The 27884-nt window shown below is 42.2% G+C and overlaps 1 protein-coding gene across 2 annotated transcripts in view; it reads left to right on the forward strand.

Annotated features, from left to right (window-relative positions):
- Window positions 1-27884, forward strand: part of MYL10 (myosin light chain 10) — a 72259-nt gene that overhangs the window by 34175 nt on the left and 10200 nt on the right. Inside the window, exons 1-4 of one of the 2 annotated variants that reach the window (XM_005501952.3) lie at window positions 14082-14260; window positions 21810-21896; window positions 24682-24757; window positions 26211-26315. In XM_005501952.3, the coding sequence (XP_005502009.1) occupies window positions 14258-14260; window positions 21810-21896; window positions 24682-24757; window positions 26211-26315 (271 nt within the window). In that variant the 5' untranslated portion in view covers window positions 14082-14257. Of the gene's footprint in view, window positions 1-14081; window positions 14261-21809; window positions 21897-24681; window positions 24758-26210; window positions 26316-27884 lie in introns of those variants that run through there. The other variant, XM_021287010.2, reaches the window with a different exon arrangement.

Raw genomic sequence — 27884 nt, forward strand, 5'->3', positions numbered from 1 at the left:
CGGGTGGTTTGTTCCAAGCAAACACATGTGCACATTCTCCACCATTGTGTGGTCTCATGTTATGAACTTACCTGTGGGTGCTGACTTTGGTGCCATGACCTGGTATTTTGTAGCATTGGATCCTTTTTCTCCTTCCTTTATATTTTTTTTCCCCCTCAGCTATGATAGCACTTCGTCAGAAACTGCTGCGTTTCTGCTTTGATCATATAGAATGTACCCTATAGCCTCGGGTATCACAGTGCTGCTTAATACAGATGAAATAGCTACAAACCCTTTCAGAAGTGGGGTTTAAAAAGGGATACCAGTGAAATCAGATCCCATAGCTGGACAGCACTCTGATAGAAGAACAAGGGCTGTTGTGGTATTTGGCAGCCAGACAATCTTTATTGTTATTAGATGAAACAAAGCTTGTGATCTTTAGTCCTTGACCTTAACTGCAGCAGCACACTCTTAATCAGACCTTAATTTAACACCTAACATGGTCACAGAAAGGATCGGACATGGGCTGCTGGTTTAATTACATATCGGTGATATCATCCAAACCAATTTAACCTCGCTGCTGCGTGGTGGGCACTGCATGGGGATCACCCTCTAGATACAGAACAAAACTGTTTCCACCAGGTACAAAACCCAACACACTGCTCAAAGTTTTGTGCGTTCGCCTAAGAAAAAGAAATAACTACTCTTTTGGATACTTTACAGCCTTGTCAGGAAGAACTGGAATCAGCATGGTTTGCTAAATTTGTTTGCCCTTTATGTTTTCACTCTGGCATTTGAAGTATTTCTAGTATTTGAAGATTAAGCATCTCGCTGATGGGATTCTCCCATCCATGTTCATTGGATCTGTTGCTGTGTTTTAACATCTGATGACTGAAGTGTGTAACTAGGTAAAAAATAATATTTATGTGTTTCATGATAAGGCTTTTGCATTTTTCTGCTGCTTACTTTGTATTCAGTTCTTCACAAGATGACACAGTATTTATTTTTGACATTTAAATATGAACAGTCATATTTTTACATGTTTTGACACAAAATTTGATCTCTTTCTGAATTAGTCTGGAATCTGAAAACATGCAAAGTCTTCTTTCAGAAGCAGGATTGTTTTGATTAATCAGATTTCACTCCTCTTTTTTTCACGAAAAACATCACCAGCAAACCAAATCCCCAACAAGCATTGTAAATATCCTGCAGTTTTTGTAGTGAAATCACGATGTTACTGTGAAATCCCAGTTAAATACAAAAAGACTGTGGTGAACATCATAGATTCACTTGAAAGAGAGAATCTCTGGTGCTTTCAGTGCAGAGGCCGTTTGAACGTGAATTTAAAGCGCGTTGTTTCCCGCAGTGCAGCCTTGGGAGTGGAGTGGGCTATTGTATGTTTAGTTCTCATTTTGAGTTTCTACGTGATGACCACTGTGTATGTACGTTCTTGTTTAGTTTGCACAAACTTTCCATTGTACACCCCTTACACTGACTGAGCTTTGACTGAGGAAAAAGACTCATGATGTTAGAGCCATGGCGCAAGGCTTAATCTCTAGCTGACACTATATATATATATACAAAATCCATACGAACGGGAGTTTGTCATTGGAACTGGAAAGAGAATCTCTATGACCGACTTATGTGGGTTTTTTTTTTTAATAATTCAGTTTATCTTGTGCAGATCTTCTGTATAGGTAATTCTTTCTGTTGGATAGTCTGCTGAAATGTTCCCAGGCCTGGCTAGAGGATCAGTGTTGCTTGAAAAACTGAATAAGCAGTTATATGCCTTGGTGGCTTCACGTCCAGTAGCCAGAACAAATGACATTTTGCGTGAATTCTTCCAAATGAATTGCTCTGTGACCACATTCAAGTTTTTGAATCATGATAGTAGAATATTGTGAAGGCTTTTGTTGAAGAGCTCTGTGATGCCCTTCTCTCGCTACCCCTGGTTGTTTCCAAAGTTAACGTGGTTAACTCAGTATGATTTCACATACCCCTGCGAGTTCTGTTTTGACACGAGGTTTGGGCTTTTTTGTGATTGAATGTTTTTAGGTGGCTCTCAGTGACCTCATGCTAGGGCGATCGCTGTGTTGATTTGAAGGAATGTAGATGGGTCTGCAGAACTGTCAGGGCCTCCCATTAAGATGTTTCTTTCACCTCAGCAGGAGTACTCAGCGTTACTGCGAGTGCCGTTACTGAGCTGCCCTGTAGTAACACAGCACGAGAGCACAATCGCCCTGATGTATTCCAGCAACATGGTGTTAATGTGCCGTTGCTTCTCTGTATTTCAGCACCAAGGCATCACTTCTTTGGGTTACAATAACACAGGCCAGCAGACTTGTGCTTTAAGAAAACAGAGTAAGTCGGTCTGTGCAGTGGTGGGATGTGCTGGGACAGTGGGACACAGTCAGCACTTTGCGCACTGTGCCTGAACACAGGACATGCTCTCCAAAGGCTGCTGAGTCCTGCGTAGCCTTTTCATACGCTCACCTTTGCACCCGCAGACTCCAGCCCATGTTCAGCAGAAGTCAGTGCGCACAGTTTCCTTGCTTCAGTGAGGGTGGCAGAGCCTGGCCCAGGCTGCCCAGGGAGGTTGTGGAGTCTCCTTCTGTGCAGACATTCCAACCCGCCTGGACACCTTCCTGTGTAACCTCATCTGGGTGTTCCTGCTCCGGGGGGATTGCACTGGATGAGCTTTCCAGGTCCCTTCCAACCCCTGACATTGATTCTGTGATTCTAGACAGCTTTGGATCAGTCTGGGTCAATATTTCATTTCAAAGGGTCCCCTATTTCACAATATCTAAACATAAGAGTTTACACTACCAGAGTACAGTGTAACTCATGGCATATGTTTTGACTGAAGTTTTCTATTTGTTATGCTGGCATTTATCTGTACCATCTATTGAGTATTTGCTCTACAAAGACACTCAGCACCTAAAAGGGCAATTATCTTTTTCTAAAGTTCTTGTCTGAGCAGTTCTCTTTGTGAGCAAGTATGGCTGCTAAGTATTGAACTCTTGCAAAGGAAGCAAAGTTTGGGCTTTCTTGATAAAGAAAAACAACACACCTTATTGATAGTTCTGATATTTTGGTGATTCTTATCATGAGTAGTGTTCTTCTTAAGTCTGGAGTCCCCAGAGCTAGGTGATTAGAGAATGTTAGTTTATGTGAAACTCCAAGTAGGAATTTCTGAGCTTTCATTATTATAGAGAAAAGCCTGGAAATAAATGCACAGGGAAGGCAAATACCAGAGTGCTAAAAAAAGGAACCCAAAGTCATAAGCTAAATTGGTGCAATATTGTGGCACAGAGAATAATTTAGTCCCAGGTTCTCTCTGAAAGCTGCTGCTTATTAAGTAAAATAAAAATATTTTTAATTTTATTGCCTTGAGGATACTTAATGGAGCATCAAAATGTTTTTGTCTTTAAGATTCATTTTGATGTCACAAATATCACATTCTATACAAAAACATAAGAGAGTAAATTTACATCAGAACGTTAGCTTTTTTCAGAGGTACCTGTGTATCCACGTTGGTATGTGGGTGTGAGTTCGTGTCTGTGTCCTCTTATTTGAAGTTAATATTGGTATTTTCATGCCTGATTCATGCTTTTTGAATGCCTGAAATTGGCAGCACTGACCTTCTACCTTAGTTGTGGGTGTGAAACTTCTTTGAAATTCTAACCTAAATTTAAAATTTCTGCCATTAAAAAAAAATCCTAGACCAGACAAGCCACTTGCTAAATGCATGGGCTATAAATTACAGCCATTTCTTTTTATTACACTGGTATACACTAAAAAAATAAACCCAAAATACCTAAACCCACAAATCTAATTACACCAAATGTGCTCTTCATCCAAAGCTGAGCTGCTGAGCTTGGCCTCAGCTCCAAGTAATGGTTTAGCTGCAAACTAAACTTTTGGAAAAACAGAAGCTTAAATAGCAACAGAACAGTAACTCTGTATTAGCCCTTTAGGGAAACATCTAAATAAGCAAGAAAATTAATGAAATACTATTTATAACCATTGTGTCATAAATGTATTATTTATAAATAAAAGCAGAGCAGGTTAGCCACGGTAAACTGCCCCGGCTCTACTGATTGTAAAGGTGATTTGCACGAACGGTGGATCTGGCCCAGCCTTTTCAGACAGCTGTCACTGCTGTGTTGGAGATGAATAAGAGGACACTTGTCTGTAGAGCATCGCGCTGGTTCTCTCACTTCCAGCCTGGAACATTGTTCACCTGTGAGGCCTCGTGCTCGGTCAGCGCGCCCTGAGCATCGTCACAACCAGAGCAGGAGTCAGACTGCTGAACCACTGGCTATTTGTTGAGTAAAACCCTTCATATTCCACACCTTCTCTGGACAATCTTCTGCTTGTCTATCCTTCCAGACAGAAATTATTCCAGGTATCTAACTTAAAATCTCCCATGTTGCAATTTGAACCTATTACTGCTTACCTGTCATCAACAGTCCCCATGGAATAGCAGATGACCATCTGTTCTCTATATCACAACGTTGTTACTGAGTTTTCTCCTGATTCCTTTTGATTTTTTTTGCTGGTTATGCTTCCAGACTTGCTTCCTCCAGGCACCTCACCCATTCCCAACAGAACTGCACACTGACTTCATAGCTAATAAAGACATTTGTCTCATTTATACCCTCTGAAATATTCTCACACTGCTTGGGTATTATTAGGTGAAAATAAGTATTATTGGCCTGGAGTAGTGACTTGGACATAGGTTTGTGAACATAGAGAGGAAATGTTCTGCTCATATCAGGAGCTCCCACAGACCTCAGAGTAGGGTTGTTCTAGCAGATCCGTGTCAGACTGTGAATAAAGTTGAACAGGACCTGCTGGTTGTTTCTACAGACACATCCTGATATCAAAACACATTATTGCTGATACAGACTTGTGAGAAGGCAGCTCATGACATCAGATGGTGGGTGTTTTCCAGCATCTTTAAAGGTATCTATATAAGCTTAGCCCATTTAAGGAGGGTAAACACTGTCAGCGCAGTGACATGTTTTCTAAAATGTTGCGTAAAGAGTCCATGTAAATATTTGAGGCCTTCTGGGCAGTGCTGGACATTTCTGTTCAGAGCTGCACCCACAGACGTGCTCTCAGCAGAGGGACACACACACACACACACACACGGCGGCTCTGAAACGCCAACCGCCAGCCACGAGACCTGTGCGTCATTTAAGACAATGAGTGCTTTGCTTCTAGCACTTCAGGACAGGGAGAGGGGAATTTGATTTCTGTAGCACAGGAAGATGAAGCTGTGCACATTTACATGCATTTATGCATTTCCCTGTTAAATGTCCCTACATTTTGAAAAGTTTAGCCCAGGAAGTTACACTAAAAAATCAGTTATCATTGAGTTTATACTTAGCGTGTGAATCCTGTTACAAGAGGCTTTTTAGAGATGGTCATTTCAATGTATTCGCTTGTTTTAGTTCATAGCGTTAGGCAGGAGTTGTGTTCTGTCTACTGACTGTTGACCTGGCATAGCCACAGGGTTAGTTTGCAAGACAGAGAAAAAAAGCGACGGAGGCATTAATTGTTCATTACAAAGAGTGAAAAATCGTAACTAATCACGGCACAGTGCTGCTGCTAATGCATTTGAAACCTCCCTCTACCTCACCAAACCATATGGGGGTTTAAAATGTAAATACAATTTGTAATTGAGAGCAGCATTTTATTACTTGCTTTTAAGAGGCACAGGGCGCCTGTAACCCTCAATATGAAATTTCCGTTGGCTAGAAATAAATTCAGCTCCATGTTTTGTTTTTATTCCCGCTGCGACACCCGCATGAGCAAGGTAATGGCGAGCCTGCGAGCTTTCAGCCACTCACTCAACACCGAGGGGAGAAGTGGCTGGGAGCTGTGGTTTGCAGTCACTCCGCTGCCTTCCTCGCGTCGCACACTGGAGGCAAAAGCAAACACGCTGCAGAATAAATCCTCAGAGATGCTGAGAGCTGCTGAGCTACCACAGCCTGGGCTGGAGTCGATGAGAACTGCAGGCACTCAGCCTTTCCCTGAATTTTGTTCTCATTTTCAGTCGAACGCTGCCTAAAAGCAGCTCGTGCTGCTGGTTGCGGATATTTGTTTATCAGCCTTGCAATAGTACCTAGAAAGCGGGCTCAGGTTCCGTTGTATTAGGTGCTGTACAAGTACAGAGCAAATAGCAGTTCCTGCCACAGTGAGCTGCAAATGTGCATATAAGAAAAACGACAAGAAATACCCACAAAAAAAAAAGCAGCGTGGGACATTTTTGCTGCTTCTGTGATGTAGGAGACGTCACAGGAATACATGATTTATAGTAGGATACTCTAAGGAACTAAATACTCTGGCTGTATTTGACTTAAAGAGTAGATCTTGAATGATTTTAGCTGGTGTGAGAATGCAAAGTTCCTGTATGGAGATGGAGGCCTTAGAGTGCCGCCACCAAAGAAGTTACTCATGACTACCTCTGCCAGCACGAACATAACCCCCTTAACCTTTCTGTCTTCCTTTTGCTCCCTTTCTGTCAGCTCTAGATCCAGGAAGCAGGATGGGAATTGATCCTCAGGAACAGCACAGGGAGCCTGCCCTGCAGTCCTTGCAGGACATCAGTGGGGAAAGAAGAAAAGGAAGTTTTTCACACTTTGGCTAGAGGGACTAGTGACATCCACCTGTGTAGAAGTCAAGAATGTCTAGAAAAGTAAAGAACAGTGAAGAGGCAGGGATTTAAAGAGAGATAAAGACCTCCAGGTTTTAAGGTAAACCATTACACCAGCTCCTGTGCTTGTCGCTCACCAGATAAATGGACAGTTCAGGGCAAAGAGAACAGTTCCAGGAGAACTGTAGGGGAAGGTTTAAGAAACTACCCGACAGTGGGTGTCCTGGACTAAAGAGTTCATATCTTCACTAGAATTATTAGAGCTCATTTTTCAAGAAGATAAATCCTGTCCCATAATTCTAGTAAAAATGGAGACAATAATCAAAATAAAACTGCAAGTGAAGTAAGTCCTGCTTTGAATGGACTAGATGGGAATATTTGCCTTCAGTGCCAGTTTTGAGACCTTGTTAGGTGCCCAGTTCCTCACAGGTTTTAACTCATCATAAACTTCTTCACTGAGGAATAAGGAAAGTATTAACTGTAAGACTTGAAATGAAGGCAACCATGTCAGTGCCTGCCACTTTAGAGAATAGAAAGCTCATTCTGCTACTTCAAGATTTCTCGGCTGAATTAATGTGTAGGACATAATAACAGTCATGCTGAGAGTGAAATATTCCCTCTCTCATTAGAAACCACTTCTGTTCTTGTTGAGCTGTAACCTCCTATCTTCATCTGCTCTGGGTTCTATCCAGCATTATTTTCAATAATTGTATCCACCTTCACTGTTGGATTTCTCAAAGGAATTGTGGCTAAGAAGGATAAAAGATGTCTACACACTCAGTGGCTTTTTCCTCAAACAAATCAGGAAGTCAAGCGTGGTTCACAATGAGAAAGAGCTACTTGAAGAGCTCTGGAGTGGGGTTTTTGAGCCTCTTAACATTGCAGGACACCTAGACATCCTACCTTATACATGAGAAACTTAACTCGTACACTCTGTCAAGTACATAAATGAGTTGATTAACAAAGCCCTAGATTAAAAAGACCCAAACCCTAAGGCCTAGAAGCCTTAGTCTTGACTTCTGCTGGAAGTTACAGTGTGGGTCAAATTTGTTTCTTAAACAATTTAGCTCTCTGTGCATTCAGAGCATTTGAGTTTTGTCTGTTCTCATGGTTTTGATATAAGACTCTGTGCTTCAGGGAATCTCTCTGTATGGCCAAGATGTTGGGTTCAGATTGTTTTCATATATATTTAAATCACAAAGCTCAAGTTAAGAGGTATTTCCTTCACAGACAAGGGAGGAAGACTAGTACCTCAAGGAGTGATTCAGCCCACCTGAGATGCAATTCCTACAAGTTACTATTATTTTTCAAAACTTGTATCCTCTAAAACGTGACTTTTGAGGGGTTGACTCATTATTTTGTGGTACTTGTATGGAATATACTGGGATGTGACAATATCTCTGAAGGTGGCATTTGTGTTTCTTCCTGTTTTGGGGACTGTACTGTGAATTTCCAAACTATCATGGGATTTTGTGTTGCATTTCTGAGTACGCTGGGGTTGGCTCCCATGCATACATAACTAATGTCTGTGTTATGAAGTGCCAGGAATGTGAAATGGGTTAGCTAGCTGACTGAGTCGAACAGCAGGTCAAGACATGTCACAACAGTGTAATTCATACAACAGAATGAGGATAGCTTGGGGGGTCCTGAGTTAAAAGAACTCAATTAGTCTCAGCTCAGAGTAAAGATTACCACAGACTGGCAAAGACAGGAGCAGAGACCTTCAGACATGGCTTAGGGTCGCCGTTCTGTAATGTTCTATCCACAGTCACCAAAATATTTAAGAACTATGTCCCAAGTGAGTCAATCTGAGGATTCCAGTTGCTTAACCATCATTGTGAATGTGGCTGCCTGTTTTTAGAAAATCGGTGCATGAGGTGCTCAGCTTGTTCCAGGTGTTCACTGTCTGGCCAGCCTGGGTCCCACCCTGGTGTCAAGTGGTGGGCTGGTTCCTCCATTCTTTGAAAGTTTTAAGTGAATATAGCTTTAATTTCTGTGAAGATACTTGGCCAGACCATTAGCAGATGTTTAAACCTCACCTGCTTCCTTTCTCCAGCATCTGAGTTCCTGACTTGAGCTTTGTTAAACCCTGAATTGTCAGCTGGGTATCTTGCTGCCAGAAACAGCCGGTATTGTCAGAAGCAGCTAATTACTTTCTTATCAAATCCTATCTTGCAGCAAAAGTGTTGTGATCTGTCCCACTGCTCCCAGAGCCTCCCAAATCATTCCTGGAGAGATGACACCTCTGGTGTGGTCAGCAGTCTGGGGTGGGTGCGGAGGATACGCGGAACCACAGACATGACAGAGTGCAGAGCAGCGAGGCCAAGTGCACAAACCAGACTGGCTCGAAGACAGTGGGGGCTGAGCTCTGGCACTGAGGATGCCATGAGCAACCCATGGCTTGGCCATCTACTATCAGGAGATAACAACAACAACAACAACAACATTAGCTCAAACAAAAGACATAGCAACTGATGTATAAAATGCTATGGCCTGTGCTAGACATGAGAAGTGGCTAGAGATGTTTTTTGATTGTGTAGTCTGTAAAACTCTAGCAGAAATTACAGTAGATTGCATTATAATCCATCAGCTCAATTATTTTGATTACCGTTGGGTCTTCTGCTTTGGTTCTGCGGGATGGAGAACAAGGCAGAGCTGTTGCACAGAGATTCATCACATCACCAGAACACTCCATTTATTATTATTGTTTGAGGTTTTTCACAAATAAGGCTCATGTCAGCTTTTTCCACTGGGGATCTGGGCAGCATAAAGTAGCCAGGGAATAAAAAATAAAGAATTAATACAAAAGGCTGGGATTTTGTTGCCTTGTGCTCTAACCTTACCTATGCAGACTTCCCATTGGGCCTGTAGGAAGATATAATTCTGTGCTTCTGCTCTCTGTCTACGGAACAAGGAAGGAATAACGTGTTTCAGCCTTGTGAGTGTGTTGGGAAGACAGATTCAGCGTTGGCTTTGAAATACACATATACTGCAGTAATTAGAACAATACAAAAGCAAATAAAAACAGGAAGGAGAAAAGTACCTAACCCACAAAAGGATTTAGTTGATGTGCAGCAAATGAGATACGGGACCACAGACTATGTGATGAAGTTAAGAGAAATATTGAATAGCTGCTTTGCTACACAATTCTACAAAATGAAACGACATCCTGCAGGAAAAATAGTACAGGCTCATTTACTACCCAAGAGGGCAGAGCTAAGGTTACAGGGACTATAACAGTGTTGTCATTTCCTTACTCCCAGGAGCTGCATTTTCCAACTTGATGGCTTTCCTAATGTAATTGCATTTTACGTTATTATTTTTTAGAGCCTGACTCTTGCTAGAGTAGATCGGGAGGAACCCCGGTAAAGCCAACGAAGGGATCTCAGTGCAAAAATGATGGGAACCATGGCAGAATCAGGCAAGCTCAGCCCATAACCCTCTCCTCCAAATTCTGCAACAAATGGCCCATGCTGGAATAGCAAGTAGGTATCAGATGAAAACACAAAACAATGACAACAGTGCATTTTTCAGAAGCCACATCATATTATGTCATTGATGTCAGATTGAGTTATGTTAGTCTGCTTTTCATTATGTTGTGTTACGCCTTTTGACATAATGCAACACACTGTAAGTAACATAAAGTGACCTCCAAGTATAAAAGAGAACACACTTTTTGTCAGATTAGATAGTGGCTCTGAATTCTCAGAGCGGGAGGGGTAAGTCAGAGAAGGAGGTTTGGATTCAGTGTCCTGAACAACAAATGCACAGAACTTAATTAACAGTTACAGCAGCCCTGGCTGTTTCCAAATAGGTGGATTTGTCTCTGCTCAACAGAGAGAGAAGATTCTCAGTGGGATTTGCACTGTTTAATTTAGTTCAACTTGTGCAGAGCTACCTGTAATAGCTCTTTCTTTTCTGTATCTGGACTGTAGGAGCTCCATACACAGTGAACATAAGACTAGCTTTGCTGAGACTCACCTTGTTGCCAGGCTCCCATATACAGTGGTCAGATCAAGCGTAGCCAAAGGGCTTCCTGAGCAGCACTGCATAACCTGTCCTCTGTATCAAGAATCTAATCAGCTACCAAGAAAAATACTGTAGGCAGAAAGGAAAAGGGAATCACCGTGGCTCTGAAAAGAAGGAAAGCTCCTCATTAATTTAAGGTGATTAAGGAAAAGTGAGTGGTTCAGGGGAAGTTGCAAATTCTCTCTGGAGGGTTTCAAATCTATCTTGGTAGTTCTTGCTGGTGGCTTTGCTGGGATAAGCTGCTGTTCTTACTTCAGTGTCTGCTTGAGAGGCACTTGGTCTAATGCTCCTGATCCTGGTAGTGCATGTTGTATGGATCAGAAACATTTTCATGAGCAGTCTCAAAGATGGAAGTTGCAAAGGTACAAGAACACATTAGATGTGGAGTCTCACTTTAAAATGTGGTTTAAGATTGAAAGTTAATATTGCTAACAGGGAAAGAGCATAACATTTTGTATGAAAAAGGTGCACAGACGAGCAGTTAGAGCAATATGTGATACCAGAATCCAATGTGTCACATGCATTTTCTTTACCATTTCTCCATCTATAGGTGTACCATAAATTAATATCTACTTAATTCTCAGGAATGCAACATTCCTTTAAGATGTGTATGAGACGCTGTCCTTGTTCATTAGGCTATTAAATATTAGAGAATTAGTAGCTGCTTCTTGGAACAGTGTGCACTAAACCAGCTCTGCTCTCCATCCTGCAAAGAGCGCTGTGCAATCAGACCCCCGTGTCACTGACATCCACGGTGCTCTGCATGAGTGCGCAGATCTGCTTTTAAGTATCATCTTGCAGCATCAGAGAGTCCAGAATTAAACATGAAACGTTCTGGTAAGTATTGTTAAGTTCATAAAGCAAGCTGTTACCCTACGCTTGATAAGCTCATAAAGAAGGCTGTTACCCTTGGTAGGACATCAAACCTTGCTCATGGCCAGACAGACACAGAGACTGAACACTGGAAAATCTCACCAACATTTGCAGCCAGGCTGGATCTCAGGAGACTTCCTATTATTATTTTCTTTACTAATAAATCATTATGTCATCTCCTTCACAGCACAGAGAGTTCAAATAAACCTGTCCCTGTGACAATCTGATTCTCTGTAGGAGTGTCCTGTTCTGTTGAGTCATGTGAGAGGAAAACACAAAGAAGTAGAAAGACAGATCAAAAAGGGGTAGCAGAAAGGGCCCTGGAGGCAGACTTAAGTTTGGTATTTAATATTTCAGGTAAAATATTCACTTAGCATCAATTATCTTGTTGGGTTCTTCTTTTTTTTTTTTTTTTTTCTTTTCTTAATGAAATTGCCTTCTGAATCAGCCAGCTCTCTAATTACCAGATTGAATGATTGAAATTTTTAGGGCAATTAAATTCAAGCCTTTCTTTTTCAGTCCTTACGTTATTCCCCCCTTGTCTCCCTCCCCTCTCCAGTCTGGAGCCTTTCTATAATTTGGAGGCAGTTGCAGAAGCGAGCAGACCTTTAAAGCCAAGACGCATGTCTCCCTTAATTCCTCTGTGGATTTGTTTTATAGACTAAGCAGAGAGGGTTCTGGTCTCTCAGGACATGTGCATTACCAACACGCAGTGTTGTGTGGGTTTTATCCTAACATGTCATGTCATTTAAAAACAACTTGGAAGTATTCCTTTAATATAGAAATTCTGTTAAAAGACAAAGATCAATATAGAAAATACACACACTATTGGTAAATGCCTGCAGATCAAGCTAGAAAACTAAGGAACAAATTGATGATAGTAATGATGATTGATGATGTACTAGACAAGAGAAAACAAAACACCCAAAGAAACAGTACAAAGCATCTGTTAACAGAGGACAAGCTCGTGAAATTGCTGGATGAAAAGATAAGTATTCTTCCAAAAAGGGACACAAACCTCACAGGATAGAATCCTGGGCCCAGTGAACCCAATGACAAAGCTGCCGCTCATTTGACTGTCTTGTTAGAACGAGAGAACCGATCCTGCCAAACAAGTAGCCACATTCTCAAACACAAATATATGAGCTGCTACCTTGAATTCCATGGGATGCTTAACAGCTTTGCTGAATCAGGGCCTAACCCAGTGAACATGAGAAGTCTTTATCACCATGAACCTTTGAAATTATGTAAGATTTTCCTCAAAAACTTTACTTTGAGTTTTTCAGATTACCAAACTCAATCTAGTGTACAAAACTGGGTCTGTTATCCAGCGGGTGGTTGCACACAAATGAACTGGGGGATTTATTTTTATGCTGTGTTACACTGCGTATTGGTAGAATGTCACTGAAGTCAGAACGACGAACACTAGGCTAACTTCCAACATGTATCCACAACAATTTTGCTAAAGCCAGATGAATTGTATTGTGCTTATTTATTACTTAATTGTCCCTGTAGGTGTTTGAGGTACTTCACAACAGCTAAAACAGTCTTTGCCCTCAAGAGCATGCAGTCAAATCTAAGATTAGAGATGACAGCACTGCAAGGGGCTGGACCTGGAGAAAGAACAAGGTCCCTGTTCAACTACATCCTTAAATATACGTCTGTCTCCAAGTTCAGTTGATTGGTTAAGCACTTTCATGACTCAAGGATACTGTGACTGATGTAGAAAAGTATTTCAGATTCTAGTGCATGTTCTTGAGAAACCTATTGTTGCTGCTGTTTCTGATGCAGGGATTGTCCTGTATAGATGCTCTCACATACACGTAAATGAGACCTCTAGGAGATGTGATTTCCTGTTTGTGGAATTATGCCATTTTGTACTCGTTGATGTTTTGGCCCGTTGTGATAACGCCAAACATTATTTATGAATTGGATGGAACACGTGTGCGTTAATGTCCGGGAGCACTCCCTGGGAGACACAGCCCTTGGGGTTCCTGTGCTGCCTTCTGTTTTCTCCTGCCCTTAACACCAAATTCATTACTGATATATCTTCTTTCATGCCTTTAAGTCCATGACTCTCCACCAGTTTGCAGTAGCTTGAGATCTGGCCCCTGGGTTTCAGGCATATGTGACGGATTCAGGGAGAACAGACCTGACCTGAGTCACTTCATTGCCATGCGCAGAGCAGCACTTTCCCGGCATAACTCTTTGTTAGAGATGCCCCTGTGCAGAACCTCAGTCATTTTCCTGGAGCTCTGGATTCATGCACCGGACTCTGGAGCTTCCAGACATCTCAGTGGCCCAGACTGATTGTTCCTTTCCTCTGCATTTTCTCAAGGACTGTGTTTCTCTTTTTTCAGGATGCCATGTCCACTTAAATGTTTTTTTAGCATGTGCCCTGTGTTCATTATTTAGACGCACAGGGGAAAGCCCCTTCAGCTGTAGCTTATCGTGAGTGCTGTACAATTGTATCCCAACTGCCTACTCTACTTACCTACTGCATTATTTCTGTGAAAGCAAAAGCTGTGCGTGGAACAGATGCTTGGAATGGTATTGGGATCCAATTACTGCACTTTTCCAACCTTACATCTATTGTCTAAACTTGGAACGGGCATATTTTTATTCCTTGGTGACACTATATAAAGAGACAATTGGCATTGTGTTTGCTGGCTGACTAGTTGGCAGAGAAGGGGTGGAAAGAGCAGCAGCAGTATGGTAGGTTTTATTCTTTCCCATCTCTCTCTGTTTATCTGTCTGTATTTCTTTCTGACCCTAACAATTCAAACAGCACAGTAACGATCACACTGGACCCTGTGAAATCTCATACTTGGTGTCACATTCAGAATGAAGATACATCCCATGGAGTGAGCTGTGAGCTTCCATGGGATTTTCTGTATGTGTTTAACAAATGAGTAAGGTCAGGAACATGGATGCACTTATGGAAAGAAAGAGCTTGTGCATCTCTTTCCAAGACTAATACACTAACTAGGGCAGCAATTGTCGGCATGGCTGGTATTAATTAGTGCTAAGGTCTGCTATGGTGTGATGGGGAGTGAGGGAAAGGGATATCTCTGTAATTTTAACTGTGTTGCTCTTGAGACTGAGGGGAAAGTAGGAAGTACTGCAGAAATTTCTGTGCCTTGTCTTTGCCTTGTTCATTTGATCGCACTTGCTCTGATCCCAAGGAGCTCCTGCCTGAGGAGCAGTGGCTAGATTGGGCTCTTTGTGTTCTGCAAATCCAGAGGAATGACTGCAACAGTATTAAAAAAAAAAAGCTGGTGATTTTCTTTTTCCTTGTTTTTCTCCTTTTTGCAGGTCATTTTCAGGCTGTCTGTCTTAAAGTAGTGCTGCCCAGGGGCTCCCTGGGCTACAGAACATTAGATTCCGGAGAACACCGGAGAGGGAGTTGTATATGAAAAGCTTTCTCAAAGCTTAGTTTAAACCTGATCTCATTCAAGCAGGTGATGAATGGGATCCAAGCTCCGTTCTGAGCAGGATAAAACCACGTTCAAAGTGATTTCTAAAATTCATACACAAAAGTAGGTTCCAGTTTCAGTCAGTGCAAGCCCAGTGTTGGTGGTTTCACACTGAGCACACGAGCCACTAATGGTGTTTTTCAGTTGTGGATTTACAGGTTTCCCTTTGATCAGCTTCAGCAGAGTCTAAGCCAGCCCTTGTGTGGGTGGGGGGCAAGTGCTGGGTCTTACGTTTTCCTTTTCCCCTCTTCTTTTTCATTTTCTCTATCAGTTTTCTTCCTTCCTGTCCAGTTCGATGACACAGCATGCTGCTTGATGTTTGAAGACATTTCAGGACATTCTGTGGTGAAATTGCTTAAGTTAGGAGATGTGAAAATACAGTGAGAGACTGTTCAGTCTCCTCACTCCTAGTTCGAGTGGTGATTCGCTGTTGGTGGTTCTTTTCATCGTGCCTTTTGTTTTGGGAAAATAATCTTCCAAGATACCTTACTATACAGGGACACATGAAACAGATTTAAAATGGAAAGAAAAAAATAGCCTTAATGAAAGAAAGCTGAAGAATATCTTTACATAAGGAAGTGATCATTTTTTATTAATCAGAGGGAAATGTATATGTAATTATGCTAGATGAACTCTGTGGGGAGGTTTTTTTCTCTCTTTATGATGTCTTAAGGGATTTATAAATATTACAGAGGTTTTATAGCATCATAATATTTCAGATGTGCAGTAAAGCTACTTTCAAAGGATTAGTGCAGACAAAGCAGCACAGTAAAAAATAATTACAAGTCAGGCAGTGCTACCAGGCTCTGACATCCAGGGCTGATGAGAGCGAGAGAGGCAGGGTTCAGGGAGATAATTTTCCTAACAAAAGCAGACCACACAAGTGCTGTGGAATGGAGTTCTGAGAACTGTCTACGGCTCTCCGTTAATTCCAGGCAATTCCAGTGAAGTTGGGTCTGTGATGTCTCCCCACACGCTCTGTGCTGCTGGAGAGGAGGACGGGAAGGAGAGGTGGAAGAAAGGAGAGGGAAGCCTTTTTCGTGTTCCCAAAAGATTCCGGTGTTTATTCGATTCGAGTGACACCTTGTAGTAAATTCCGTATGCTGAAGAGAACTGAGTAACCAAAACTAGATGGCATTCTGATCAAATGTGTTTTGCAGGCTGCCTAACTGCCTGGAATGTACCACCTGTACTGATGCGAGCGCTGACCCCAGTGGAGCGATGCTGATTTCACCAGCCGAAAATGTGGCCAGTTGTGTAACTGTCCACGTGTTTGTGTCTGCATCTGCACACGTGTGTGCATGTACATACGTGTGTGTCTCTGAGCACAGAGGACTGTGTAGGTAGAGAGGGACTGTTCATCTGTTTACATGGAGGAGTACATGTATACGCCAGGGAAGAAATTCTGATGGGTGAGGAAAGCAGCTGGCAAATTTGGGCTCGTAGAGGTTGAGCAGTCTGAGGTTGGAGGGGTTATCTGCTGTTCCGATATAAGTTTTAGGAGATAAGACGTTCTCTCTGTATATCTGTGCAAGAGAAAACAAGGAGACTGTGATTGGGAAGGGATTGTATATGGGGCAAAGGAGAATGCACTAGTTCATGGGAGTGTGAAGCACGGAGGATGCAGGCCAACAGATTTTTGTATCTCACAGGGATCAAAGGTCTGTGTGTCTGGGTGGGTGTGTGGGAGGCTGGGACTACATATAAAATGGAGTGAGGATGAGACGGGAGGGATCTGTTTGTGAGCGCAGAGTAGGTAATAAAAAGATCTTCCGTTTCTCAGTTCTGATAACGTGGGTTTTTATTTGAATGATCTGAGACTGTTGCCTTTTTGAAATGCAAATTGTGCCCTTAGAGCGGTTTATGTTGCTCACTTCTCTAGACTGTTCCCTCAAAGGCATGCGCTGGGGTTGGCCCTGTGCTGCTCACCTGTCATGAAAAGGACCAAACCAGGCTAAAAAAAGGGCAGCTTGTCCATAGCTGGGATCATTGGTGCGGATGCAATGTAAATTTTTGCAGCAGACCAAAATTATAAGACAGTAATCAACAAAAATCCTGTGCACTGCTGCACCTTGGATGGGCCTAAAATGTGACTTTTCATTCAGAAGCTGGATTCAATGATAATGAAAATTCAAAGACAGAAAACGTCAGCACTGAGATCCCAGAGTGGATGAAAAACAAGGAGAGAGTATGATGGATGAAAAAGTAATAGTAACTCAGAGTTAACATCACACTGTGGATCACAGTGGGGGACAGAATCTGAGCGAGGTGATGGATGATTCTGTCTTTTCCGAAGTCATGTGTGCAGTTGCAGAGGAAGGAAGTATAAAATGTGAAACGGTGCGATATAAAGCTGGTAGTATCTTACGTTTAGTTTGCCATGAACTGAATGAACATATAAGGGTATAAGACAACAGAATCAGGCTCTTCCTAGTGTACATCACTGGTTTTCTCTGAGGGACTCCCTCCCAGGAGACCTGCTTATCCACTGGTGTCTTCTTCAGCAAAAGAATTGAAAGAAGATGCAATAACTTGCTGCATGGGGACGTGTTTCTGCTTGTGTTTTTACTTTGGCTGTCGGGAATATCAAACTGTGTCATCCTTAGCTATTTAGAGTGTTTTCTGAGTGATTTAAGGCATGGTGGGCCAAACGGGGAACCCCAAACTGAACTGAAAATGTGGCTTCTGGCAGTGCTGCCTGTTTTGCCTCATTGCTTGTGGAGGTGGTTCTGCCGAAAACAGAGCAGGAGTTGGTTCCTTCAGACTTACTGGAGGGCAGAAGCGAGCACCTGAGCACCCGTCCTGGGGCCGTACCTTGGTTCGTATTGCAGTAACTCCTGGTTTACCCAACTGTTCTGGGTTGTCTGATAAATTCACTGAAATGGCTGAGATGATAAAGCTCTGCGATAATCTGGTGTCACTTCCTTTGTATCTCTGGTGAACGTCATGAACGTGCTCTAGCAGCAAGGTTTCATGAATTCATCAGGGTAAACAGCACCTCACATTCTGAAGTAAGAACCAAGTATTTTCAGCTCCTTTCTGTTTTCCATGTAGAGATAAAAACTGATTCCCTGTCCCCTGTTCTCTTAGGTCACACCGAAATCAGAGATTTCTTCACTCTGATTCACTTGAACAGACACCCCCCTCTGCAACACAGGAAAAATGAATCCCTATTCTAATATCCAGAGAGCAAAGGCAGCGCACACTCGCTGTTTCTGTGCCCGTGTCACTGCACTCTCCTTGTTCTCTCTGGCTCCCTGACGTGCCAGAAAGGAGAAACATAAAGAACTTCAGTGAAGGAAACTCAGCTCAAAGCGAATGCCTGGTCCAACAGTGCTTTCTTGGGACCGGATTTTGGTATGGCTCCATTTTTTCACTTAAAGCTTCTAAAACAAACCAAAATCAAACCAAATAAATGAACAAAAATACCCTTTAAAATCCAGGCTAATTGAGAGAGTGCTAACACTGGTAAGACAAATGACTGATACGCGACAAGCCTGTGGTTTCTCTTCTAAAGTGAAGTGTTGTTTTCTTCACAATGGGATGATTAATACACTCAGGCAGGAATATTAATAGGCTTGTTCAGTTGTTGCAACATTCTTCCCGCTGCTGTGCTATTGAGGCCTCAGAATCTGAGCCCAGGGGACCCTCAGCTCTTCAGTTTCTCATCTGGCACGTTTCGTATGTCAGTCTCCAAGCACAGGTTGTGAAGATAGAGCAGCTATCTTTGCAGAGTGCAGCTCGGCACACTTCGCATTTTACAAATGGGGAAATTGAGGCAGACAGAAGTGATGTGTCAGTCACTCACTTGGTTGTGTGGGTCACCTACTAAACTCTTGACATTGAGCACTATGTTTGCTCAGCTCTATGTTGCTCTTTTTACTATGCCATCCTTTCAGAGACATCCCAATTCTAGTCATTAAAAATGTCTGGAGTGTTTGGAGTTGTCAGACAGCAGCAGAGACCTATTTCTGTTCTCCTAGAGCTGCCTTTTAATGACTTACCCACCCAGACAGTGACAACGTCCTGTATTTTGTTCCTGCTCCACCTGCTCACCTCTCAGCCTTCCTCTTCATAACTATCCACCAGTCATATAAAATCAAGGTACCATATCTTTCTGTGATTATGAATTTCCCAGCATTTCAGAGCACATAAATTACATTCCAAATACTGTTTAGGCAAAACCAAGAGCCATTCCCATCCAACAGCTGTACTTTGGCCCCTGTGAAATGTATTGGTGGTCTCAGCCCCGTTCCACAAGTGAGCAGATTGTAAATAGGATCCACACTCAGAGCTTCAGCACAAAACCCAAGATAGATTGAGCCATATGGGCACTGATCTCTTTTATAATGTCTGGAGACGACTAACCAGAGAGTAACACCAAATAAATCTCATGCTGGGATGAATTTCTCCTGGTATGGTGATTGTTCTCTGGATTGCTGGTCTCCAGTCTTTTGCCTTGAATAGAACTTCATTAAATATAAATAAACTTTTGGATGTTTGTGTTGCTGGTCTGGTTCTAACAGATACTGAACCCCAGAATTTGGGTTAATCTGATACCTTCTTACAGCTACAAACCTTTCTTAAAGCCTTACAGCACAGAGAACCCATTAGACTGTGGAATAATGGAGATATTGCCAGTGTTTGGCATTTGAGGTGAATAAAAGCTGGAGCTACAGCCCTCAGTCCTTCATTGTGGTGCTGACTTAATAAAAAGATGCAGATAGTTGGCTAGGACGGGGAATATTTATCATGCTGAATATGGATGCTGTCTTGGGTCACCACAGGGCAGAGCATGAGGATGGTCAAGCATGTTTTGTGTTCATAAAGACCAACTACACAAGCACAGGAGAACTGGTTTTATTACCCATCCGAAAACGCTGGGCCAGCCTTGTGCCCTGTGGTCACATCCCCCAGACAGCTCGCAGTCCATTCCACTGGTAACATCTGCTTTCTTTTTACCTTGAGGAAAAAATACAAATAAATATGTAGGATTGTTCTTAACATTTCCATTCAATCTGGAAGTGTTGAAAACCTCTACCAGGCACCTCACGTTACATGGAAGATTGCCCACTGCAGCTCAAAATAACACTTATTTCATGTGGAGGAGGAGGAGGGAATCTGTTTATTCCAAAATCAATATTTCTACATTCATTAAACATTCCACTTATTCACTTTTTTTACCACGCCTGCAGTGGCATTCTATCCTTATTTTTATCCTCTCTACAAATACATTTTTCTTTTCATTTCCATTCCTATTTCCAGATTTTAGTGCTGATTGGAGCTTGACAGGTCTGGCGCTTGGGTTTGTGGGTGAGCATCTACCATAGTCCTAATTTTCAACCAGCATCTAAACCAGGGTGGCTGAGTACGGAAAACTGCCTCGCAAATTAAATTGATCAGACAATGTATCCTTCCAACAGAGTCAAGTGGGAATATTTCCTTGAGCTGCTCTGCTCCTCACGTTATTTGAAATAAGTATTGAATTTTAACTCACAGACTTTCTTATTTTGATGAAAGGAGACAGTAGAATTTGCCTTCTGTCTCATGCAGAATAGCCCAAACTAAGTGAGACTAATTTTCCATGACATGCGAACCAGGTGGGACTGTGATGATGAAGTTTAAAAGTAAAAACGGTAAAGAAAAAATAAGGCAATGTAGCTCATTATCCTGCGCCAAGTAAGGACAATGCTGTGGTTAAGACATCTCTGTAATCCACAGGAATCACAGATTTGATTCTTTACTGCAGAACAAGAACTGTATTGTCTTAGGCAAGCTGGTTGTGCCCTTAGTCAAAGATATATAATGAAGTCTAGTTCTGACTGATTCTGGTGGGGATTAGATTCTTAGACATTGTAGCTCTTTCCCCAATCTTCCTCTGTCTTAGTCTTCAGACTACAAAACAGTGATAAAAGCAGGCCCACCCTTTTATTTAAGACTACTATCTTTAATATTAAAATTATATGGGCTAGTAAGGCAATTAGTGTACTGTCATAGGTTGGTGCAAGAATATGGACTGTCCTCCAAGTGTAGGAAGTGCTCCTACACAAGAAGAATCTGTTCAGTCAGTGTTGGCCCAGACAGAGCACACTTCTAAACACTTCTACAAGGGTAGGAAATGAAATGATTTCATCTTATAGTTCCTGAACTGACTCTTCATGCAGGGCCTCGTGTTTTGTCTGGCTGCCTGTCCCTGCACGGGAACTGGGCAGAAGCAGCACCTGTAGCCACTTACCTGAATTGCTTGTACTTCTTGAGAGCAGCAGGTTGGAGATTGCAGCTTATGTCTCCAGGTAAAACTATGAGCTTGTATCACTCCTCCTCTAGTACAGAGCTTGGAAAAGCAGGTGCGGTAGGGAGAGAAGCGTCCTGCATCGACTGGTCCGGCTCAGGTGACCCTGCCCAAGGAACAGGCAGTTCCCTGGGACACAAAGAGCGGCCCAGCTGTGATATTCAGTGTCCCACTTGGGTCCCTCACCTTTCTCAAGGCAGCACAGCGACAAGGTGTCCTTGTTTATCCGAGCTGTCAGGTTCCAGCCCAGAGCAAAGGAATGGCAAAACCTCAGTGAGAGATTCCTCTGCTACTAAAGCAGCATTTTTTGTCCCATTTATATATATATACACACACATATAAATATTGTGGATTGAATTAAAAACCTTGTCATAACAAAACACAATCCACTTTTACTACTTGACTGTATATACATTACCTTCTGTTAAAGATGGAATTTGTTTTCATGGGTCCTTAACAAAGTAATATATATTTGATCTTCTTATTTGTATTGTAGGCCCCGAAAAAGGCAAAGAAGAAGATAGAAGGTGGTTCCAATGTGTTCTCTATGTTTGAACAAACCCAGATCCAGGAGTTCAAAGAGGTTGGTCACTATTCTGCTGTTCTCTATAGTCTCCTGTCATTGCTAATGAATAACATAGGTTTTGTTTGTAATCCTTATTCAGTTCTCCATCTGCTTTAATAGAACACACAGTTGTTTTCTGAATCATCTCTGTGGTTTTGGCTGGTGTATCGTTTTCCTTGTGTGTCTGTTTGTTCTTTCCTTCATTCTTTCTTTCTTTCATTCTTTCTTTCTTTCCTTCTTTCTGTTCCTCCCTCACTCTCCTGTTTCAAGCTCTAGACTTGTTGGAAAAGCCCCCAAGCCTCTGCCCCAAAATCAAGGAAAATTATCATCTATCCACTTTAGACCTGATTCAGGAAAACACTTCAGCACATTTAAGGTTAAGTGGTATTTTAAATAAAACTAGCCTTAAATGCTCAAGTATTACCCTGAATAGAGATGCTTTATTGAACCAGAACTTTAATTAGTGGGCTGTTCCACAACAGCAATAGAAAATATTCTTCTGTACCCTTCTAATACTGCCCACAAACTAGACACAAAAATACCAAGAAGCCCTCAGCTGACTTTCTCCATAAACGCCAGTAAAACAAAACAACATGTTGAGATTAACTTAGTATCTTTTAGCTCCAAAATAATTTGGTATTACCATGCACTGTAGACTCTTTGACCAGTGAGGAGGTAAATCTAATGGCCCATCATAAAAGCTGAGTATATTAAAGACAGATAATTTGTCTGATGAGTTTATGTTCTTTTTCTGAGTGGACACTCCAGAATGTCTGTGAGGCCATCACATTTTGCACTGGTTTCTCATTTAAAATTACTCTTTTTTTCCCCCATCTTTTGTTAACTCACATCTCCAAAGCAATTTCCAATGTGGTAAATAGCTACTACTTCATGTTGTGCATGTAGCTTTCAACTTTACTTTTGGTGAGGATTCCCACCAGTAAAGCTCAGTGGTAAAAGAGACTAAAAACCTGTACAAAGGATTGTAAATGTGGCCCAGGTAAATGAATTGAAAACAATGAACTTTTCCCCACAGTTAATGGGACCATGTTTAACACTCTTTTCCCACTTTTTCTCTGTATCCTATGAACCACCAGTTTTAATTTCTCCAAGGCAAGGAATACTGTTTGAAGATGTGCCAACAAAAAGAACTGGTCAGAATGCTATATTTGATCTGCTTTAAAGAAGTTAATACTATTTTTGGGAGGATGGTGGCAGAATAATGGCAAAAGCATGAGGCAGTGGAGTGGTCCAGTGAAAACCAAGACCATGTTGTGTCTAAAAACTGCGTTCTTGGGACAAGTATTCCCAAAAAGCTGGTTTTGATCAGAACATTTTTATCTAGAGATTTCAACCAGCTCACCAGAAAATGTTTCAGCATTGTTGTCTTTACATTACTTTAAGTTCACTCATTATAATACATACCTAATGCTCTTCCTGCCTTCTGTGAGCTTGCTGGGCTCTGCTTTGCTCCTCATGTTTTCTTCTGTTTTGCTTCCAGATTGTGGGAATCACCATTTAAAGCAAGCCCTCCCACAAGGAGGGAAAGCAAATTGAAAGAGTTGGGCTTTATTTTCTATAAGGTGATGGTTTGGCAGGTAAACGAAGGGTTATGAACATGCATGCTGCAAGTAATCACAAGGGCAAACTGGAATGTGAGCAGTGGGGCTTTGTAAGAAACTGGAGGTAAAACTACATGAAGATATGTTGATATAATATGATCATGGAAAGAAGTGCACCCTGTAGAGCTGTAGACTTTAAAAGTTGCTGTAGCTGCAATGGACTAGACAATAGACTAGCTGGATTCCCAGGAGAACATTGTCTTTCATGGTAATACTGATGCAAGAATAATTCCTGGTCATTGTAAAAATATGCTCTTGTGTTAATGTGCCCATCAGACAGATAACCTGCTCCAGAGACATGCCTGGTCCTACTAATACTCCCCATAGTATGACCAGGGGAATTTCAGGTCATTAAAATATTTCAAAATCAATGAAACATTAAAAGTGTGATGGCAGCAAATAGACAGATGTGCAAATAGGTAAATAAATAGATAGGCAGTTAGGTGGCTTGGTAAATAATGATTAGAGTACATAAATTCTGTGCTGGCTGAAAATAGAAAAATACCTGTTTTTATCCTATCAAAAGTTAAATTTTGCCTGACAAGAAGTATTTAAGGTCAACACGTCAAGGTCAGTCAGAGCACAAAATACAGACTGAAGGATACAATTTATTGGAAAGAGAAACAAACTTTGAATAAATAACACTGTGAAAGCTACATTTCTCTGTACTTTTGAAAATTCAGCTATCTCTGTATGATGGATCATTTTAAGGCCCAGAAGAAATTGCCTTTAGCTTGATAGCAGAGAGGTAGGTACAGTAATGAAATGTTTTACAGATGATTGCTGCGCAAAGGAATGAGGTATGGGAAAGGTACAAAACACACAGAGTAACCACTGACTAAATCCTCCCTAACTAAAGCCTCCTTAATTCAAACTTTTATGGGTTAAGGCCTGAATGGCTGGAGCTGCCAGCATTGGCTTCAGCCCAGATCCACGCTGCACTGAGCGTTAGTTTAGTCAGAAGAAGTTTGGGTGGGTTTAATTAAGCCCCTTGCCAAGGTACAGTAATGTGTTGAAAGTGAGGAAAGTGCAATGAAGTGGCACGATGCGGGTGAATCAAAGGAAGTTAAATATTCTTCTTTACAGCATGAATATAATACCCCCTGGCCTGGTATATGTGATCGTAGCACTGTCCAGTGCAACGTGGCAATAGCAATAAATTTTCCTTTTTCTTCCAACAGGCTTTTACTATCATGGATCAGAACAGGGATGGATTTATTGACAAAGCTGACTTGAGAGACACATTTGCTGCACTAGGTAAACCGGTAGTAATAATTTAATACTTAAAGGAAATGCAGTTTAAATTTAAAGCACATAAGAGAAGTTAGCGTTAACATTACAGTGGGGGAAGTAGTGAGATACACAGGAGGCAAAAGGAAACCTGTTCAGTTTGATTTCCCTCCTTTGTGGTAGTTGCTGTCTTTCTACATAGCTCCAGCTGGGAAGTCTCCTGGGCGGCCTCTTCCAGAAGCAAATGAGGGTCTCTCAGGGACTCCCTGGCTGGTGCAGCAGGGCTGTGCAGCTGGCAGCTCCCAAAGGCACCGATCCCTCCCCTGCAACTGTTTCATAAAAAGCCCACCCAAGCAGGGGTCCATGCCAAGCATTTCTGATTCGTCTCTGAATCCAGGCTTCCCAGGCTGCGCCTTTTTCATCCGGGAGCCGTGCAATATCTGCCGATTACCGTTGTTGTCATGGACTAGCTGCCCCTCTGCCCACACAACAGTAGGAAGACTTCATGTGAGGTTCCGTGCTGTTGTGCATTTCTGTGGGGTGGAATGTGCATGTCATGAGATTAAGTATTGTCCATTCCATGAGCATCACAGTCCTGATAATATCAAGCAGATTAAAGCAAGTCTTCCCAAGGAAAGGAAAAATCAAAATGCTCATGATCCTAAACCTGGAGTTGTATCCTTGTTGCAACATTTGAGGCTTGAACAGTGATGTAGGCATTTGGGCTTTTGCCATCTGGATCTTATTAAAAAGAGCTTGATAAGAATCTTTAGTGCTCCCTGGGGTGGAATCAGACGCCAGCAGAGTCAGTGCAAAGAGCAGAAGCTCCTGAACTCTTTATTGTGACAGTGAGGTTTGCAAACTTTGGCCTGTAGCTACTGTTACCCTGAAATATTTATTTCTTAAGGCCAAGTTCTGGTATCTTTCCTGTTCAGTGAAGCCCTTCAATGCCTATAAAGTACAGTCATAGCAAATTACTACTCAGTGTGATTAGGGTTGCCAGGGTATAAATTCTTATCCATAGGACTGCACAAGGATGGGTAAGGGATAGAACCCCTCACCTCATCCATCTACCCTCTACTCAGAAAGGCATTTCAATATACAGGAGGGCAAAGATTGAGACCTTGGATTCCTTTCAGTCACTTTGAACTCTGCTGCATTGATGTCAGTGGGGCCCATATCTCACCTGGAGGGGGGAAAAAAGAAAGTAAACGAACACCAATTTGGTTGGAAGTGCCCCTTCTTTTGTCCACTGCCGGCCACATCCCTATTATTTATCCTCCTTACTCTTTCAGGCACCCTTTGATCTTAGAGCCAGCTCTGCTGATTTGTTTTGCACTAGGGCATCCTGGAGTTGTGTTCTACCATGTTATTAGCAAAGTTGCACGGAGCCATGAGCTCCCCAGTGGGAGGAGATGAATGGGAATCATTTTTTGAAACACAATTTGTGATTTATTATGAAAAATGATCCCTGCTACAGGTCGTCTGAATGTCAAGAATGAAGAGCTTGAAGACATGGTGAAGGAGGCGCCAGGTCCTATTAACTTCACTGTCTTCCTTACGATGTTTGGGGAAAAGCTGAAAGGTAAGTACCTTTGGGGGGTTGGAGAGGTATCTGTCAAAGATCCTCAGAGCTGAAATATCTCAGCGCCTTGCACATTATAATAATGTATCCACAGAACAATGCTTAGAGGCAAGGAGTGATCTCCTTTTTTGCAGACGGGGCTGAGGTATGAAAAGGCTAAGGGACGATCCAGAGGACAATTCAAAGGTGTGATTTCAGCTTACATAAGCTAACATGAAAGTGGTAAACTGAGGTCCAGAAAGTAATGAAATCACGGCAGCCTGGAGCACAGCAGACAAGTTATTCACCGTCAGTAGGTTCCAGTTGCTCGTGCTGTAGTGGTATCACTCCCAGTGTTAGCTGGTTTTAAAGTATTTTCAGTGTTTCTACAAAAAAAACTTTCTGCATTCCTTTGCTTCATGATGCAAACATGACCTCTCATCATCCTTGCAGTTCTAGGGCCTGAAGGAGCAACGTGCCCTTCCCTCATTTTCTCTATGAGTTGTAACCCATCAGCCCAGCCTTGGTTTCACATGAGGTCAACAGTGATTTTTGCCATTGGATGGAGATTTCTCTGAATAACTCTTAATGGGATGAATAAATTGAAATGATTTAATCTCAGTGGTTCTACAATTATAAGAGAGAGGGATTTTGCCCATTGCCACAGAATACGTAGGGATCACTGTAAGGAATTCACAAAATGTGGGTACTACATCTTTTGTGGGAACTAGTAATTGAGTTGTATCTCTTATACAGTTAATGGCTAGAAACTGCAAGAGAAAGAGCGCAAGGCCAAGAGAAACCCCATCTTCCTATGTGCATTAGAGACAGGAGAAAGCCTTGACATTCAAAGCAAGGTTGGCCTTAGCCAAGCACAGAATCCCAGAATGTCAGGCATTGGAATGGACCTCGAAAGCTCATCCAGTCCAGTCCCCCCGCCAGAGCAGGAACACCCAGGTGAGGTTAGTGAGGATGAGGTCCAGCAGAAGTTTGTTAAAATAACTAATGAACAGAAAAATTGAAAAATCTGATCCCATCTTCTTAAGAACATTTATAGTGTTTCTGCTGGACTCTGGCTTTGTATTACTGAGCACAGTTTCAGTGAACGGCTTTCTACACATGGAATAGAAAATAGAGAGGTCTGAAAGGAAGAATTAATGTAGCTAGTCCTCAAAGAAATACATTATTGGTAAGGAACGTGTCTGGGGAGCATAAGAGGTGATGGAGAAGGCTGTGGGCTGACACTGAGGAGGGGATTTTATTATCAGACATCGATCTGTCTTGATCACAGTGGTACCTCCACCTTTCCATTCTGGATGTCATCTTGCAGAGTAGAGTGCCCTTTTCCATAATCTTCCCTCTGGCATATGTGACTATTTATTGTGGGGTGCCCTGCTTCCCATCCCTGTCTATTTGTGATGCTTATGATGACACCGAGCATGGGAATGAGCTCTTCTTCCTTTCCTCTCTTCCCTCTTGTCTCTTACGACTGGTGAAGCTGGCAAAGAGTCCGGCCCTGCCAATTGTGTGGATAAAAGCAGAGCCAGCCCAGGAAGGCGAATGCTGAAGTGCACCCCTCTTGTCTGCAGG

This window comes from Columba livia, chromosome 20, assembly GCF_036013475.1.
Source record: "Columba livia isolate bColLiv1 breed racing homer chromosome 20, bColLiv1.pat.W.v2, whole genome shotgun sequence".
NCBI classification, from domain to species: Eukaryota; Metazoa; Chordata; class Aves; order Columbiformes; family Columbidae; genus Columba; species Columba livia.